The sequence below is a fragment of the Chiloscyllium plagiosum genome, unplaced genomic scaffold (assembly GCF_037043375.1).
Source record: "Chiloscyllium plagiosum isolate Xiang-an unplaced genomic scaffold, Cpla_swu_hap1 HiC_scaffold_5, whole genome shotgun sequence".
NCBI classification, from domain to species: Eukaryota; Metazoa; Chordata; class Chondrichthyes; order Orectolobiformes; family Hemiscylliidae; genus Chiloscyllium; species Chiloscyllium plagiosum.
This window is the reverse complement of record NW_028270143.1, coordinates 40722491-40741824: the sequence shown is the minus strand read 5'-3', so window position 1 is coordinate 40741824 and position 19334 is coordinate 40722491. Positions and strand designations below refer to the sequence as shown.

Below are 19334 nucleotides of genomic sequence, written 5' to 3'. Positions count from 1 at the left end.
ATGCAAACCATCAAAGGTGAGGGAGAGTGGAAAGAGCTAAGTCTGATTTTTATTTTCATATGTCTAAAAGCAGTCTTACACACAATTGAACACTTTTTTTTCCCAATTACCAAATCACCATGACTTTTTGTTTGCTTTTGACTGTTACCCAGCATCAGTAAACCACCCTTGTAGCTAACTGGGTATTTGCGTGCAAAGCCCCAGCAATACAAACCATCAAAAAAAAGTGAGGGTCAGGTAGGGAAAGTGGGAAGAGTCTAAGTGAAAATGGAGTTGGAGGGAGAAATAAAAACACTATCCCCCATGGTGCCCAGCTCTCCCTAAGGACATTGGTGGATTCCACGTGCTTGGTCTGCTTTATTCTTTTGTTTAAGTACCTGGACATGCTCCTACACACGGCTGAATGGTTTTCCACAACCAAATCATTATGCTGATTTTTCCATTTACTAACTATCACTTGTACAGCTAACTAATTATTTACATGCAAAACCCATTACAGACTGTGTAAACCATCAAACATGAGGGAGGTGTAGGGAGAGCAGGAAGGGGCAGGTTTGCTTTATAATATTTTGTTTTAAAAATTTTTTATTTAACCCATTTTTCTAATTGCCCTATTCAGAGATATGATTGCACACCTCTGAGACACTACCACAGTGCCACAAGAACCCTCAGGTCTGCTTTACTTTTTTTTCCCCTTAAAGTGACAACATAGTTACTATTGGACCAAACTTAAAGGCAGGATTTTTTTTAAATGAATACAAATGTCATGATCTGCCCTGATGGGATTCAATCCCAGGTCTCCACAATATTAACGTGGGATGCTGGGTTACTGGTCCAATGACATATCACCATGATCCTCCCAGATCTGCTTTATTTTATTTTATTTTTTCATACTCAGAAGTGCTCTCACACACAATGGAACAACTTTCAGACCACCAAATCACCACAATTTTTTTTCCACTTTTTTTGAAACTGCTAACCACTACCTGTTAATCACCCCTGCAGCCATTGTCAGGTCTGCTCTATCAAGGATGCAGGTGATGAGTTCCAACAGGCCATTGTCTGTTACCAAGGAAAATCATGCTCAACAAGCTCCATAGGGAGGTTAATTAGTGATTCTCCTTGGGCGACAATGGAGTTATCACTGAACTCTCTTCCACAAAGGGCAATTGATTCTCGATTCGTTATTAATTTTAAATCTGAGATAGATGCACTTGAGCAAAGGTTTTAAAGGATTTGTCCTAAAGGAAGGTAAATGAAGTTAAACAACAGAGCAGCCATGATCTCATTGAATGACAGAACAGACTTGAGGGATTGAAGATCTCTATGCTCCAGACCTACATGATGTGTTGAGTGTAATCCACCATCACAAGGAGCTGTGGTGATCTGATATAGTGTTGGGAACATACTGGTTCAGGGATTGAAAAACCGAAAAGCAAAAAAGCACTGGAGCAGATGGAATCCTTTGTAAAATTCTTAAACACATCAATAGAACTTCATATCTCTCAACTGGACAATGGATAGTCCCTGGCAATCTCAGGGATTCTGTGATCATAATGATTTTGAGAAAAGGAGACAAGTTCAACAGTGGTAAAGACAGGGGAGTTTCTGAGATGTCTGCAAAATGGAGGATCTTTGCAAGGAAGCGCCAAAATCATCATCTCCCGGTGGTCAATCAGCTCCTTCAAGTTACAATACATCTATCTCCCCTTGAGAAGCAGCAATGAGCTCCACTGCATTGCAAATCAAAGAAAATTCAACAAGCAGCACCAGTGTCATGGTCTTTCTCAACCATGGAAGTTTAGGGAATAATCCTTCTCAAATTTGGCTGCTCTCAAATCTGTCACCAAACCAGTTACTTCATGTTATCATGCAAGACATAACTTTCGCAAACAGACCTACCACAGACCCTATCTCTGAAAACTCAAGGCAAACAAGGCTCTGTCACCACACTATCCTTTTTCTCTATCTTACTCACTCCAATACTGCACCCCACCTATTAGATTTCCCATCAGTATGGAGATCTATTAATAGAACAGATAGGAAACTGTCGCATTTATGTCATCAGCTATCAAAAATCAAATTCACTGCAACTCCAGCCATTGAGCTTATATATATCCTTGACCTGTCTGTGTTTTTACACCGAAACCAGGCTGAAGGTCATTGTCAACTCCTTCAAAGAGTAAGAAAGTGGGTTTGTCATTAACCTGCTGTTGAGGTCCTCTTCTAGCACATCTCTTCCCATGATGACCAACAACTGAGGTATACTGGAAAAGGAAGACTATTTTTCATTCCTTGGGACCTTCCTCACAGTGGAGATGGGAACAGTCAATAACATTTATCCTCACCTCCAGTGTGGCAGCTCAACCTTTGGCTGACTGAAGAAGAGGGTATTTGAAGACCAAAATTTCAAACAAACACACGAATGATGTTATGGTTTACTAGGCAGTAAACAGCTCCTATGTGCTTCAGAAGTGTGAAAAAACATACTGAAGACACCACAAAGCACTAGAGAAATAACACTCACTGCACCTTTTCAAGATCTTCCAAATCCAGGGACAAGAAAAGCAGTTCCACTTCAGCATCTGCTCCCAAACCAACATGTTTAGGACTGAAGGGTACTTCCTCAAAAGCAGCTCATTTGGGCAGGACATTTATTTGTAGGCCAACATTCCAGACTCCCAAAGTATCTGCTCTATTTAGAAATTGGCTATGGCAGGATAATGCCCCTGGAGTACATTAGAAATGCATTAGGATGTCCCTAAAGCATCCTGAAGAGGTGTCAAACATGTCTGCCACCTCTCGATGCACCTGGTTGTGAGAAAATAAATGGTGAAGTTTCAAGCAGGAAGGCATCAAATACATTGAAAAATTCATGCAGAGGTGACATTAAGGCTTCATAGACTGCGCACAAGTCTACCTGTTCTTTCAAGCTCCATCTGTCCTGATACGGCAGAGTTGGCAGAGTATGAATTGGACATATTAGCCATCTCAGAGCCCAATCAGGAAGCAAATCATTCGAAATCCCGAGGGACTGCCAAAATAAGGTTACAAATATCTGCAGCCACAGGTCACTGTGGAGGACTTTTACTCCCTGGCATGGCAGCTTAGACAAATTCTTAAAAAAATAATGTTTTAAAGGTGTAACAGAAGGGAACTAGAGATGGAGGCACCCTCTTTCTCCCATATCTGAAAAGACAATCTATAGTTCCTCTTGAATTGGAGGCCTTCCTATTGGCCCTACAGTTTCAAAGAGCCCAGTCATTGTCCCTAATGAGATGGCAAGTGTAGTACAAAATTTAGTCATTCATATTTCAAATGCAAAGAAAAGTATTGAGCTTAAATCTGAGTTTTTTTTTTAGATTAGATTACTTACAATGTGGAAACAGGCCCTTTGGCCCAACAAGTCCACACCGACCCGCCAAGGCGCAACCCACCCAGATCCATTCTCCTATATTTACCGCTTCACCTAACACTACAGGCAATTTAGCATGGCCAATTCACCTAACCTGCACGTTTTTGATTGTGGGAGGAGACCGGAGCACCCAGAGGAAACCCATGCAGACATAGGGAGAATGTGCAAATTCCACACAGAGTCGCCTGATCTGTTTGACATAAAAATAAGGGTACATACAAAGTAATAATGAATATTGTCAACAGAACTAAACTATTACTGTTCTGAGAGTAACATTTTTGGGCACCTGTGCTTGTTTCTATCTTCATATCACAACAGAAGATGAAAATCCTCAAATTTGAAGGACAAAGAAAAATTAGTCAAGTTAAAGTTAATATTTACAACTTTTCTTTTTAACTTAAGTCAAAATTAAAGATTGAAGAAAAAAGAGTTTCTGCATCTCACATACAAATGTGTTCAAACTAAAACCGTTGTTATGTAAGCTCCAATCTCATGCAAGTTGATTACTGCAGACAATGTTTTGAAATTGAGAGGACTCAGCTTCATCACACTGTTTTGCACACAGCATTTGTAAGTTTAAAGTGTCACACCTTGATTTGCCATCTTGCTATTGGTTGGTCATCAATGAGGTCTATATTTTCAAATGATTGGCCAATCTCAGCTGGAATCTGGCAGTCCACAGCTTGATTACTCAAAAATGTCGCCTTTGTCGACTGCGAAACAGTTGGAACCCATTCATCATTGACGTACTATGCTCGATTAGATAAAAGAAATCAAAATATGGATCATTAATTCTGACATAATTTTAAAAATCAGAACACAGCTCATGCCAGCTAGCTCTTTAAGTTTCTATATACAGAGTCCCAATTTCATTTTCTTCACTTTGACCTACTTTTGTAGATCATTTCATTTTGCTTTAAAGTGGTGGTAGGCTAATTAAGATTGGAAAGTGTCCATGTTCCATATTTGAGGTCTTATAACTGTCTGTATTTCAGTAACTGAAGGCTTAGACTCAACAATGTGAACAGATTCTGATTAGTACCAACTTTAAAGAAGGTGACAGTATTACGGCAATATCACACGCAAACCATAGACGAAAAGGCCTTCTTTGGGAATTATGAAGCATTATCTTCCCAATTAGATTTGTCTCTTGTAACAGTCATTGTCTCTTTAAGTGCTTTGATCAAAAAATTGTAATTGCATCTGGTGCTACTTTGGAAATTAAAATTAACTTTAGCTAATTTGTATATTAATTTTAATTCTGAAATAAAGATACTTGTTATCGGAGTTAATTTATGCACTTGAAAAATCAATTAATAATGATAAATTAATTTTATTTGATTTGATAGACAAAAGTAATAAAATATATACAAAATTGCCATACATTCTATCTTGTTATGTATCTACATGTATGATATGGCTCTGGTGTTATGAAGTAAAATCAAACAACTTCAATAAGCACTTGAGGTTCATGAAATCTTGAAATTTTATATGTTCACCAATATACCGTCAAGTGACCTTTAAAAGAATTGACTTTCTGCATTACACAGACACACAAATATACACGTAAAAGTAAAAAGTCATTGTCTCAGAGCTGGGTGAACAGCAAGCTTGTGGCTCTCTAGTGTTGTTATTCTCATGAAAATGACAGAACTCAGCCATAAGTTGACTTATGGGGGTAAAGGATACCACTGGCAACTTGTTTGCCTGTGAGCAAGTGAACTGGGAACAGAGCAGAGTTAATGGATCCTTGAGAAAGTCAATTCTTTCAAAGTTAACTTTCTTTGTTATCTATAACTACATTAGTTCAAGGAGGTGTAACTCTACAATTCTTTGCACTGGGTTTCAAGGTCAAGAAGGCAGAGACATACAGTAATACCCTCTGACTTGTGTTGACTTGAAGGATTTTAGACAAAGTTTATATCAAGAATGGCAATGGGTTTTGCAGCTTGTTGAGGTTTGCTGAGGTCAATGCGTTGGATCAAATCCAAGACAACAATAAGTATCTGTTTGTGGCTGTCATGTCCTGAACTCTAACGTTCAGCAGTGTTGCTCAGTTAAGGCGTGAAAACTTCAGCTTTTTGATCCGCCAAAATTTCTAGTTACTTAAAGACAACTAAGACAGCTGAATGAGTGAAAAAACCCTAGCAGGTCTTGCAGCATTTGTCAGATAGAAACAGAGATAACATTTCAAAATCTTCATATCTGAAGAAGTCATACCTGACTAGAAATGTTAGCTTTGTTCCTCTTTCCACAGATGCTGTCAGACCTGCTGAGTTTCTCCAGCAATTTCTGTTTATTTCAGATTTCACAACTACAGAATTTTGCCTTGGTTAACTGAAACTGTGATGTCAGAATACTATCATTCCACTATATAGAGTTAAATACATAGCAAAACAGACATCTACAATGAAAGTTTAAACTGGGATAAAACATGGGAATTGTTCTGTTTCAATGGCTACAATATAATGTACAATATTCAAAGATTGAGCCAAATTTGGCAAGTTGCTGTTTTTTAAACAAATAGCATGCTCATGTTATTCCAGGCATTCTACTTTTTAAATATCTTAGAAACATCTCACATTCAACTTAGAACTGCCTGCAAAACTTTATGTTAGAAGATGTTTAACAAAGCAGCCCAGTGTACTTCTTACGACTGAGTAGAGACTTAATCCCGTAACTTTACTTACTTGCAGCTTGATGATTTCACACGTTAAACTTGCAGACTCCGTGAACCACTGGCCAAAAACCCTCACAGAGGTACAGTCAAACTGCCGAACATCACACAATCCAGAATTCTCCAACTCTGTGATTTCAGGAAGCTGATCTTCGATGTTAATATCATAAAATGCAAATCAAATTGTACTCTATGCAAAATTTGAAACTTGCAAAACCAAACATTTTGTTGGATGTAAGCCATTTCCAAACTGCGAACGTACTGAATGTTTTTCTTCAAGTACACACATATTTTATTCCTATTTTTCATTATTAGCAAAGTGAGAGGTGGGAAACAGAGAGAAAGGAATGGGTGTCATGACAATATGCAATTTATAACTGGTTTGCTCTCCCCACTTGGCCAGATACCTCCTCTTTGCTCAGTATCTCCCCATACTGTACTGTTCTATTCTGAGCACCAACAACAGAACCTGCAACCTCAAGGATTTACTCGATTTGTTAACAATTCCACAAAACCTCAACAGATTTGCTATAGATTGCAAATGCAATTGAAAACTTTGATAAATTTAGATTTTTTTTCACAATACTTACCAACTAAAACACTGCAATCATAGCTGCTGAAACCTGAAAAACAGGCACAACCCCACTCAGTACATTCACCATTGGCACTGCAAGAATTGGGACACTTTAGTGCTGACAAAATATCTTGAGGTACACTGGAGAAGTCACCATGACCACTTCCACGATGGATACCATCTTCCAGAAGTTTCCTCTCACATTCATTCTCTAACAAACTTAGACCTCTGCTTGCCCAACTGAGGTCACCTTTAAGGTGAAGATCCAAGATACAGATATCTATTACATCCATTAATCGTTGTCCCAGTAACTCTCCACAGGCTCGGCCTATACTGGAGTTCGTTACAGTCTGCTGGCATAAATCAAAAGCCATAGCTTCTGTCAGTCCTGAAGGTGTAGGCCAAGTAGGCAAGACCTCTTGATGAAGTTCAGAAGCATGATCCTCAGGAAAGAAGTAACTAAATCCCTCCAAGTCTGTCTGAGTAAGACTTTGAAAAGGGACTGTTGGCAAGTATTCATAATAATGCTGCCGCTTCCATCTCCTATTATTAAGATGCCTTTTTTGATAGTGGCTAATGTCTTTACGTTTGTTCCTTCTAGCGTGTTCCCTTGGTAGCGCTTGTTTTCTCAGCATGATGTTCCCTCTGGGACGTACATATGACACCCTTGCAAAATGAATGGTTTGATTTAATTTACTCAGACTTGCGTAATGTACATCTTTTAAAGCAGCAATTGTAGGTTTTTTTCGAACATTGCGTCTGCTGATTCCTCGAACCAGTTCAACAGTGCTGATGTACTCTGCTGTGACATCGAGTACTGGTATCAAATTGGAAAATCTCACATTTTCACTGCTTGGGCAGGCTGAAGGAACTCCAGATTGAGGAAAAAAGTCAAGTTTATTTGCAGACTGTTGCAGCACAACTGAATCAATATTGCAACTACAATAACGTCTTCTTTTGGCATTGACAGGTAAGGGTGGTGATGTTTTATCAAATAGACTCTTTCCAGGCAGTATTCTGTAAAAATACAATCAGAAAGAACATTATACATTGTTCACAGATCTGGCACATTGACTGGCTAGTTCTATTGGTTCACATTTTAGTTAACTGAAGGATATGTTCAAAGATATATTACTTTTATTTATGTATTCTGTTCTCATACACATTTTTCTTAAAATGCCCATTTTTGATTATACAGTTGTATAAAATACTGAAACAACCGAATAAAAAGCTTAGTCATAACTGCTTTTGCAAGTTCAATGACGATTGGTATATGTCAAATACATATAAAACTCAGTTTTATAACAATCCATCATTTCAGTTAAAATACCTTTTGACAATAAGAATAATTTACATTGCAAAATCATAATTGTGGAATTATCTAATTATAATTCCATTGAAGGTATTAGAATGAAAATTGGGGTACTATAATATTACACTCCGTGAGATTAACACCATACTGATACATCATCTTGAGTTAAAACTTATGCATACCTCCAATCTTCAATGAAACCATCAAGGTTATCAATCTTTTCTTGAACTAAGAGCTCATCTGAATTATGAAAATCATTATTCATATCTCCATCAAATGTGCCACAAAGACCTCTGGTACTTTGGAAGTCTGCACCTGGTGCTCTAAGTGTTAAACTCATGCCCCATTCACTCACATCAGCACGGATGAATGCTCCGGAGGAAAATGTGATCTATATGGAGAAACAAAATTGCAACAAATGTCTTTTTTTTTGTGCATTAATTGATATTTTTGTTCTGATTACATGATCATTATCAACAAAAAATATATCTTAATTGTGGTAAATAGAGTCTAATGTAGTCTCTCTTTAACTTTACAAAAATAACTGTAACCTTGGCAACCAACAGTTTTATTCCATGAAGGTATATCAGTTGGAAACTTTGATCCAATCTAGAGTCAGACTCTAATCAAGTGCTGGAGCAAAGCAAAGTCTGACTTTGGAGTCTTGTCAAGGCTAAATTCTGGGCTTATATCAAATTGGGGCAATTGTTTTCAGTCATGCTCTCTCACATATGGAATGTTGATGGCTACCATTCTTGACCCCACTACAATATCTAGGGGAAGGACCAGCTGATTTAATTGGATGCAGTGAGTACCTAAAACATGATGCATCTTGTGCTCCATCAGTGAAGGAGGGCAAATAGCAATGGGCAGCTAATCTTTTGGCTGAAATATGGCAGAAAAGTGGTTTTATTTTTATTTATGAGATGAAAATGAAATTGCATACATTTTGATTACCTGTGTTACATTCTTCCTCTACAATTGGAGACTCAAATGCATGGCTTGAAACAGGACTCATGGATTAGTACAGCTCTCTGAACCAGAGAAATGCCAAGCACTCATTGATGCCAGCTTTGTTAGCGTCTGTTCCCATCCCTATCAGTAGCCACTGGCTCCATTATCATGAGACCTGCTTTCACTGGCCTGACAGCATGCAGCATGCCTTTTGTATTAGCCTCCTGCCCTTTCTCCACAACTCTGGAAATTATTTCTCTTTAAATAATCATCTAATGCCCTTTGAATGCCTTAATTGAACTGGTTTTCACTACATGTCCATGAAAAGCATTCTAGACCTGAACATAATGCTGCATGAAAATGTTTTATTTTCTCATATTTTATGTACTTCTTTTGAAAATCACTTTAAATGTGTCCTCTTATTCTTACTGTTTTTAGGAATGTCAATAGTTTCATCCTATCTGTTAATATCAGTATGATCTGAAGGGGATGACTGAGACTACTAAATTTGGAAATAGATGATAGAGATCTATTAAGGATTGACTGGGTGTGAACTGTGTGTATAAATAAAGCAAGCAAGGAAAGAGTACAATTGATGTACACGTGAACTAAAATAAAACTCTGACTGGAGAAATATATGACTGGATGTTGCCAACATTTTAAACTATTGTATTTATCGCTGTTGACTTTGTCGAGAACAGTCATGATATTGAAAGTGTTAATTAAATCTCATCTTAGCTTCTCTCCAAGGAAAGCAATCCCAACTTCTGCTGAGACGTACAGAGACCTGGGTGTCCCAGTGCATGAATTGCAGAAGGTTAGTATGCAGGTACAGCAAGAAATCATGAAAACTAAAAGAATGCTATGATTCATTGTGAGCGGAATTGAATCCGCGAGAAGAGAGTTGATAGCTTAAGAAAAAAGGGCATTAGTGAGACTGCGTCTGGAGTACTATGTACAGTACTTGGTCACCGTTCTTAGAGGAGGATGTTAATGCTTTGGAAGCAAGTCAGGGAAAGTTATGAGGAAAAGCTAGGTTTTGCAGTTAAAGAGTCAGGGGTGATTTAATTGATACCTATAAGATTCTGAAGGGATTTGACCAGATAAATTTTGACTAGATGTATTTTGAAAGGATGTTTCCTCTTATGGAAGAATTTAAAACCATGCAGAGGTTGACAGATTCATAATTACTAAGGGGATGAAAGATTATCAGGGATATGCAGGAATGTAGAGTTGAGATCAAAACCAGATCAGCAATGATTGTATTGAATGGCAGAGCAATCTTGAAGAGCTACGTAAACTACTATTGTTCCTCATTTGTATATGCAACTTATCTTCATACCTGAGATTTCTTATTCCTGAAACAATTCTTGTAAACCTCTTACCACTTCATAAGGGTGATACCGAGCATAATCTCTGTTTTATAACTCAATACTCCTACTAAAGTCTTGGATGCTGTATATTACATAGTCAACGGGCAGAGTTATACAGCATGGAAAAAGACACTTGGGTCCGACTAGTGTACAAAAACCATGTCTCCAAACTAAGTTGGTTCTACCTGTCTGCACTTGGCCACATCCCTTCAAACCTTTCCCATTTGGGAACTTATCCAAAATGTCCTTTAAACATTGTAACTGTCCCTGCACCCACCATTTTCTCTAGTAGTTCACTTGACACATGAACCAGTGTGCATGCAAAATGTTACCTCCATGTCCTTTTTAAATCTTTCTCCTCTCACCTTAAAAACATACCTCCTCCTTTTGAACTCCCCATCCTAGGGAAAAGACCCTCGTCATTCTCCTTATCTATGCCCCTAATAATTTTATAAACCTCAATAAAGTCACCCCTTAAAGTCTATTATTATATCTCAAACCACCCTGTCTACCTGTGATGCAAATTTCAAGGAATTGTGGACCTGAACCCGTAGTGTCTCTTTTCTACAACATCACCCTACCATTAATTCTATAAATCCTGGCCTTGCTTGTATTACCAAAATACAAAACCTCACATTTATCCAAATTAAACTTAATCTACCACACCTCAGCCCACTGACCTAATTGATCAATATCTCTTTGTAATATTAGATTATCTTCTTCATTGTCCACTAGACCACCAATTTTGGTGTCATCTGCAAACTTAGTAACAATGCCTCCTACATTCTCACCCATATTGTTTATATAAATGACAAACAAAAACGTGGACCTAGTAACAATCCTTGTGAAACACCACAGGTCACAGCCCTCCAGTCTGTAAAACAACCCTCCACTATCACACTCTATCTCCATCTATCTTGTCACATTTAATAACTTACGCATATATACACCAGATTCTTTCTGCTCCAACACACTCAGAAGTAGTTCTTTTCATTTTATACTCTCTCTCTATGTGTTAACCAAAGTAACTTATAGTGAAATAATATAATTAACGAATAGTATTCTTGCTGTATGGCTAAGTTACACTGGTTGTTTTGGTATGTCATGTACTAATGTTTATCTTATAGTAAGCTTGGAATAGAAATAAATAGAAAACTTATATTTTTAGAAATTCAAGTTATACATTGAATTAGAGAGCTCATTCTTCCAAATTTATTGCAGCCTAAAATAATTCATTCAACATATGCACAAAACAAAATGTCGTCATGCAGGTAATAAGTATTTGTCCACTGACATAATCAACAGTCATGTTATTGACTAAATCCAAAGAACTGTGAGGATGGTGGAAATCAGAAACAAAAACAGAAATTGCTGGAAAAACTCAGGTCTGGCAGTTTCTGCAGAGAAAAAGCAAAAATTAATGTTTCGGGCCCAGTGACCCTTCTTTAGAACTTTTCTTGATTGTGACTTAATTTAACATAAGTACAACTGTAAAAAGTATAAGGAAATATACTTACTGTTATTTTCTTTCCTTGGTATGATTTAGTGATTTTAACGTTGTTACCAGTAATATCTTGACTTTTCACAGATAAATGTGGTCTAGTTTCATGCAGTTGACCATTACACATGTCTAAAGAAATAATGTCTCCTCCTTCCTTAGCTACAAATCCACAGTTGCAGGAAGCTGGGTAAGAGGAACTTCCACATTCCCATTGACGGACATGCACCTCAAAGTCTCGAGCAGTACTCTTATACAGCATAAAGGTCCCAGTTTTGTAATTATCATAACGTCTATGGTTGTAAAGAAATTATGCTGCAGTGACTAGAAGCAACAGCAATAGAATTTGGCATAATGCAAACTTTACTAAATAAGATTAACTAAATGAAAATTATAGTCATAGCAATATCTTATAGTTATAGGAATATTTTGACAGTATTCAACATACCATAAATGAAGTTGTATGCATATTGTATAGTATATTTAGTACTGTTACAAAATTAATTTAATCAAAGGTCACATTTTACAACGCATACTCTCTTGCAGTATGGTTTCACAGTCAGAGAACTTGTCACAATTAAAATATTCATTTAAAAATGCTTTATAGAACTTGAAAAAGTTTACAATAAAATCTTGAAATGTTAATGGTTTATAATTTTTTTATGACATCAAAAAATGGCAATGATTTTCTTCAAATAGTGCAATGGGATCATTTATTGCAACCTGCAAAGTCAGCAGAGTTTAATTTTGCATTCATAGATAGCACACCCAACACAGCACAACATCAGTACTCCATTACTGCTAGAATTATTTATTAATTTGTTTTCGTTGAAGAGATAAACAATTTCAGTGGCTCCACAAAATCTGTTACAATATTTGAAAATTGCAAGAGTACGAGGGGAAAGATTTAAAAAGGGATTGAAGGGGAAAGTTTTTCACGCAGAGTGTGGTGTGTGTATGGAATGAGCTGGTACAATTTAAAAGGCATCTGGATGAGTATATGAATAGGAAGGGTTTAGCAGGATATGGACCACATGCTGGCAAATGGGACTAAATTAAATTTAGGATATCTGGTTGGCACTGTCGAGTTGGACTGAAGGGTCTGTTCCTGCGCTGTACATCTCTATGACTGTCGCAGCTAGTAGAAGTTCAGTATGACGAATGAGCAGTCAAATAGGGGTAAAACATCATATTTTAGTGATGACTCACATACTTAAAGTAATTTGCACATTTTGCCTTTACTATCACTAAATGTTATGGTACTAAAGTGTTCTTTTTTTTTGGTTGGCTTCTTTGTTGTTTAATGGAGAATGGCATGGAGTAGGCCTTTATTTATTTGGAGGAAAGAGTGAGGTGGAAAATCAAAATAGAAGTAAAATTAGAGGCCAGTATTATCTGTTCTAATAACCATCATCTATTATAAGAGCTATACCCATTTTTCTAATCAACCTGTCCAGCGATGTTACCTCTGGAGCAGGTACGACTTAAACTCAGACCTCCTAGAACAGGGGTAGAGATACTATCACTGTGCCAAAAAGAGGGTGCAGGAGTAGGGGTTATTGATAAGCAACCAGAAAATATGGGCTTCCCCATCCTCATGCATATTTTATCCTACCCCGTCCCCCCACAAAATGTTGTAAATGCTCAAGTCGGTAGCCCCCATTCATGTCACCAATAGCATAATTTGACATCCAGCTGAGGGATGTGAATGAACTATAGTAGGTTTGTGGATAACTCAAAGAGTTAAAGAAGGAAGTATTGACGATAACACGAAGAGCAGACAGAGAGATATAGACAGGTTAAGTGAGTGGGCAAAAGCTTGATACATCGAATACAATGTGGGAAAATATACAGTAATGCACTTGGGCCAGTGGAATGAAGGAACTGAATATTAGTTAAATGGAGAACGATTGCAGAAAGCTATAGCAGAGAAGGTTTTTTTTGGTGGGGTGAGGTAGAGTGGGTCTTTGTGTATAAATCACCAAAAGCTCGCATACAAGTTCAACAGATGATAAGGAAAGTAAGAGAAATGTGAGCCTTTATTTCAAAACCTGGAAGTATGAAAAATGAAACTAAATATCAGGCAAATGACACCTGGAATACAGTGAGCAGTTTTGGGCCCCTGACCTAAGAAAAGTCATAGTGGCATTGGAGGTAGCCAGACAAGGTTCACTGATTTTAACTCAGGTTAGAAGCATTTTCTCATTAGGGGAGGTACAGCAGAATGGCCTGTACTTGTTGGAGTTTAGAAGAATGAGAGGTGTCTTTATTGTAATATGCAAGATTCATGGGGGACTCAACAGGATAGATGCATAAATGTTGTTTCTCCTTGTGGGAGAATCTGGGACCAAAATGCATAATAAGACAAGCCTATGGGGTCACCTATTTAAGACAGAGATGAGGAGGAACCTCCTCTCTTAAAGGGTACTGAATCTGTGAATTCTTTACCACAGAGGGCTATTGAGACTGGGTCATTAAGTACAGACAAACCTGAGATGGATAGATATTTTAACCAGTAATAGAATCAATGGCTATCGGAAAACCCAGGAAAGTGGAGTTGCAGATTATCAGATCAACCATAATACTGTGAATGGCAGAGTAAACACAACAAGCCGAATAGCCTACTTATGCTACGACACCTGATGGTATTTTTGTTTTCCTACACAAACACCAATCTGAGTGACAGTTTTAAACCATGCAAGGCAGAAAAGATGACTGTGGTGGAGCAACAGGGAGAGAAAAATTAATTCAGGGATCAGGGAGAAGGTAATGTATGTGGGTTGGGAGAAACAACTGCATGTACAATCTGGGCAAAGAGGAAAACAGTGACTGAATCAAGAATGGTTGAGGAAGTTCAAACTGATTGTTGGTAGTATGCGTGGACACTGCAGGCAAATTGCAGAGTAGGGCGTACTGGAGTATACAGAGACAACTTTGTTGAGCCTGGAGGGAAGCTTCCTGTTCCTCCAGGCACACAACCATGCTGCAAAGCTATTTACCTGATGGATCAGCTTCTATTGCCTCCATTTAATGTTGAGCTACCCAAGGCTTTTGGAATTCAAGTTGACCAAGGTTAAAAAACAGAATTGCTATTAAAATAGACGGACACGACCTTATTAAAAAAAGCTAGCCTGTCCCCGAGTGTGGACTGATTGCCTGTGCTTCATCCTGCCTTCATTAAAACTGGAAATGTGAGTGAGTGATCAAGGCTGGCTAGTTTCATGTGTCACATGTTAACTACTCAATCTCCCATCTGAGTAAGATTTATCAGTTGAGGAGTTAAAAATTACCCAGTACGTGTACCCCTTCTGCTCTCCTATTGAGTATCATTTGCACAAGACCACAGGGTAACCACCCAATCTCTGAAATGATAAGATATGTGCTCTCAGTCAACTTGAAGATTGAGCAAGACTAGTTAAGAATAGACAAGAAAACAAATTAAATGTAATTGCAAATTACCTGCCATCAAATGTGATCAGATGCGGATCTGTAAATGAGTAACAATAGGCAGTGGGAACATCTTTCACAATTATCTAAATTTCAAGGAAGAAAAAAAAAATTAACCATCTGCATCATTTCGTAGAAAAGAACCACTAATGGTTCAATCTTGCTCACCCAGCGAGCAGCTGTATTAAATAGTAACACGGATTAAAGGCCACATACAACAAGAGAACAAAATTTCCCACATCTACTCCCTGTGGTTTCAGTTAATTGCTGGGTGCATCAAATTGATGTATACAAACATTTACACAGGAAATTTGTAAAACAAAATAAGATGACTGGAAGTTTGGACAAACCTATTTTAGACATAATTTGTTCAAATTTGGCCAAGCTAGTACAAAAGATCAAGGAACCTCCAGTACAGGTCCCCATGATCTTTGGCCTTAATTTAATGGAGGAATGTTGCATATGAAGTTAGCCTCAGATCAAACTAACCACTCTGGTGAATTTACACTAATTGAAGCTACTCAGAACCTTCAAGGAGATTCTTCATGTTGAGAATATACCAAAAATTAAATTCTAAGGAGTAACAATGAAAGATCTAGTGTTTGACTTAATAAAATATATAATAAAATATTTAAACATAATATTTAATTTAAAAATTATCAAGAATGTGACTCTTTTAGGCGGATGTCGCAAATAAATAGTTTTGTTCAGATTTTAAAAATTGTTATATTTAAACAAATTTGCTTACACATTTTTGAGATCAACATCATTTTCTGTTTTATAAGTAAACTCCCTCAAATGATGCCTTTTGAATATAAGGAGGAATGTTTTAATACAATTTATAAAAAACAACTCTTGATGTATGCCAGATTTCACTTTCAACTATACGCCAATGAGTTTGTGCACAAATGGGTCATAAACAAACTTATGCAAACAAATATTCGTAAGAAAAGTCAACAAATATATTCAAAGTGGAAATGCTTGGCCATTTACTTTTTTGACAATATCTAAAAATACATCAAGATTGAAACAGGCACTTATAAAGTAGCATATTGCAGTGCAGCATAGCCTTAGCCTTATAGCTGAAAATGTGTTGCTGGAAAAGCACAGCAGGTCAGGCAGCATCCAAGGAACAGGAGAATCGACGTTTCGGGCATGAGCCCTTCTTGGATCCTTCCTTGGATGCTGCCTGACCTGCTGTGCTTTTCCAGCAACACATTTTCAGCTCTGATCTCCAGCACCTGCAGTCCTCACTTTCTCTCCTTAGCCTTATACCCAACATTACTGCTTTCTTTTGATGAAAGGGCTTTGTCCTGAAATGGATTTTCCGGATAGTCTAGGGTCCCACTGCTGAGACTTGGAACAGTTGCCATTGCTTCTCCTCACAAGATGATTCACTGATAGTAAACAATCATGGGCGGCACGGTGGCTAGCACTGCGGCCTCACAGCACCAGAGACCCCGGTTCAATTCCCACCTCAGGCGATTGACATTCTCCCCGTGACTGCGTGGGTTTCCTCCGGGTGCTCCGGTTTCCTCCCATAATCCAAAAATGTGCAGGTTAGGCGGATTGGCCATGCTAAATTGCCCATAGTGTTAGGTGAAGGGGTAAATGTAGGGGAATGGGTCTGGGTGGGTTGCGCTTCGGCAGGTCGGTGTGAACTTGTTGGGCCGAAGAGCCTGTTTCCACACTAAGTAATCTAATCTAATCTAATCTAATCTAATCTAATCTCATGTCAATTGCTCAATCAATTGCCAGAAATGTGTGCAAGGGTGATGAGGCCAGGGCAGGATACCCAGGAGGGGTTCAACGACAAGCTGTCCTTCAATTGTTGCAATTAATTATAAATGACTATGGTATTCGGTGACATGTGCCAGCAATGACAGGATATAGGAGCTGGAGTAGACTATACAGTTCGTCAAGTCTGCACCGCTATTTAATATGATCATGGCTGATATTGGGATTCAACTCCAATGCTCTTCCAAACTCTCGATTCCCTGAGAGCCAAGAAACCCATCATGTCAGCCTTAAAAAGATACATTAGAGTATATAAAAACCTTTGGGGTAGAGAGTTCTTAAGATTAACAATGCGGGTGGTTCACAGATAACTGGATGTAGTTTCTCTGCAGATTCCCCAGGCAAAGCGGACAGTTCTCTTTAACAGGGACAGGTGAAGAAGGACTGACTGACCAAGCAAGATGAAATGAGGATCGCAGAGGAGGTCACTATCTGTGGGTTCATCCAGAGACACTGACTGCTGTGCTGCAAGTGCATAAATATCCTTGCTCATATTACCAATATATGTAGTCGACACTTTACTGAGGGGCTTGCAATTCACATTAGAGAGGCTTGGTCAGTAAGGTCACGTAAACAGACAGGGCAGTAAGGTCTGCAGCGTATCGCCCATAGCAGCAAGCAATGCAGGAGAAGCATCACAATGGAGAACGGGAAAGACCATTAAGAAAACCAACTAGCTACACTTGGGCTTCATGACTGACACATTGTTAAGGAATTACTGCTTGTAATTTTAAAATTCATTTTGCAGGATGTGAGCAGCACTGGGTGGTCAGCATTTATTGCCAATCCTTGGTTGCCCTTGAGAAGGCAGGGATGAGCTGCCTTCTTGGATCGCTGCAGTCCACCTGCTGTGGGTTGACACAAAATGCCATTAGGGAAGGAATTCCAGGATTTTGACCCAGTAACAGTGAACGTGATGTATTTCCAAGACAGGATGATGAGTGACTTGGAGGGGAAATTGAAGGTGGTGGTGTTCCCATGTGTCTGCTGCCCTTGTCCTTCAAGATGGAAGAGGTCGTGTGTTTGGAAGGTGTTGTCTGAGGATCTTTGGTGAATTTCTGCAGTGCTATTGTATATAGTACACACTGCTGCTACTGAGCACCGGTGGTGAAGGAGTGAATGCTTATGGATGTAGAGCCAATCAAGCAGGCTGCTATGTCCTGGATGGTGTCAAGCTTCTGGGAGTATTGTTGGGTCTGCCCTCATCCAGGCAACTGGAGAATATTCCATCACAAACCTGACTTGTGCCTTATAGATGATGGACAGGTTTTGGGGAGTCAGGTGGCGAGTTACTTGCTACAATATTCCTAACCTCTGACCTGCTTTTGTAGCCACTGTGTTTATATTGCGAGCCACGTTGAGTTTCTGGTCAATGATAACCCTCAGGATGTTGATAGTGGGGGATTCAGTGATGGTAACACCATTGAATGCCAAGGGGCCATGGTTAAATTGTCTCTTATTGGTGATGGTCATAGCCTGGCATTTGTGTGGCACAGATGTTACTTGTCACTTGTCAGCCCAAGCCTGGATATTGTCCAGATATTGTTGCATTCGAACATGGACTGCTTCAGTATCTGTGGAGTTGCCATTGGTGCTGAACATTGCGCAGTGAACCTCTCCACTTCTGACCTTATGATGGAGGGAAGGTCATTGATAAATTAGTTGAAGATGGTTTGACTTGAATCCACAACCATCATACTTAGGAATGTGACAACAATATCAACTAAACTACAGTCGAGGACACCACCCTTAGAAACTCCTGGAGCTGAGATGATGGACCTCCAACAACCACAACCATCTTCCTATGTTACGCATGACTCCAACCACCGGAGAGTTTGCCCGATACCCATTTATTCCAGTTTTGCTAGGGACCTGTTCAACTTTCTAGTGCTCACTGCCTCTCTCTCCCATTACTGACAGCTCCTTGTGACTTCAGTAGTACTTGGCTCACCTCAAGTGCTGGTTGGGACGAATAATCACACATCTGATTGCTGAATTGCCCATATTTTTAATGCAAGCAGATGGAGCAAAATAGCAGGTAAGTCATTGGTCATTGGTGAGACTGCACCTGCAGTACTGTGGACAGTTTCAATCTCCTTCCTTAACAAGGGATATATTTGAGTTGGAAGCAGTTCAGGGCAGGTTCAGTGGACTGATTCCAGGGATGGGCAAAAATGAGGACTGCAGATGCTGGAAATTAGAGTCAAGACTGCGGTACTGGAAAAGCACAGCAGGTCAGGCAGCATCCCATGAGCAGGAGAATCAACGCTTTGGGAAAAAAGTCCTT

General features: G+C 38.8%; 1 protein-coding gene across 5 annotated transcripts in view; it reads right to left on the bottom strand.

Annotated features, from left to right (window-relative positions):
• Positions 1-19334, bottom strand: part of vwde (von Willebrand factor D and EGF domains) — a 205338-nt gene that overhangs the window by 68932 nt on the left and 117072 nt on the right. For all 5 annotated transcript variants that reach the window (XM_043689848.2, XM_087987120.1, XM_043689849.2 and 2 more), the window contains 6 exons: positions 15263-15336; positions 11823-12096; positions 8161-8369; positions 6683-7683; positions 6106-6242; positions 4006-4164 (listed from right to left, as the gene is read on the bottom strand). In XM_043689848.2, coding sequence (XP_043545783.2) covers positions 4006-4164; positions 6106-6242; positions 6683-7683; positions 8161-8369; positions 11823-12096; positions 15263-15336 — 1854 coding nt within the window. The remainder of the gene's footprint in view (positions 1-4005; positions 4165-6105; positions 6243-6682; positions 7684-8160; positions 8370-11822; positions 12097-15262; positions 15337-19334) is intronic.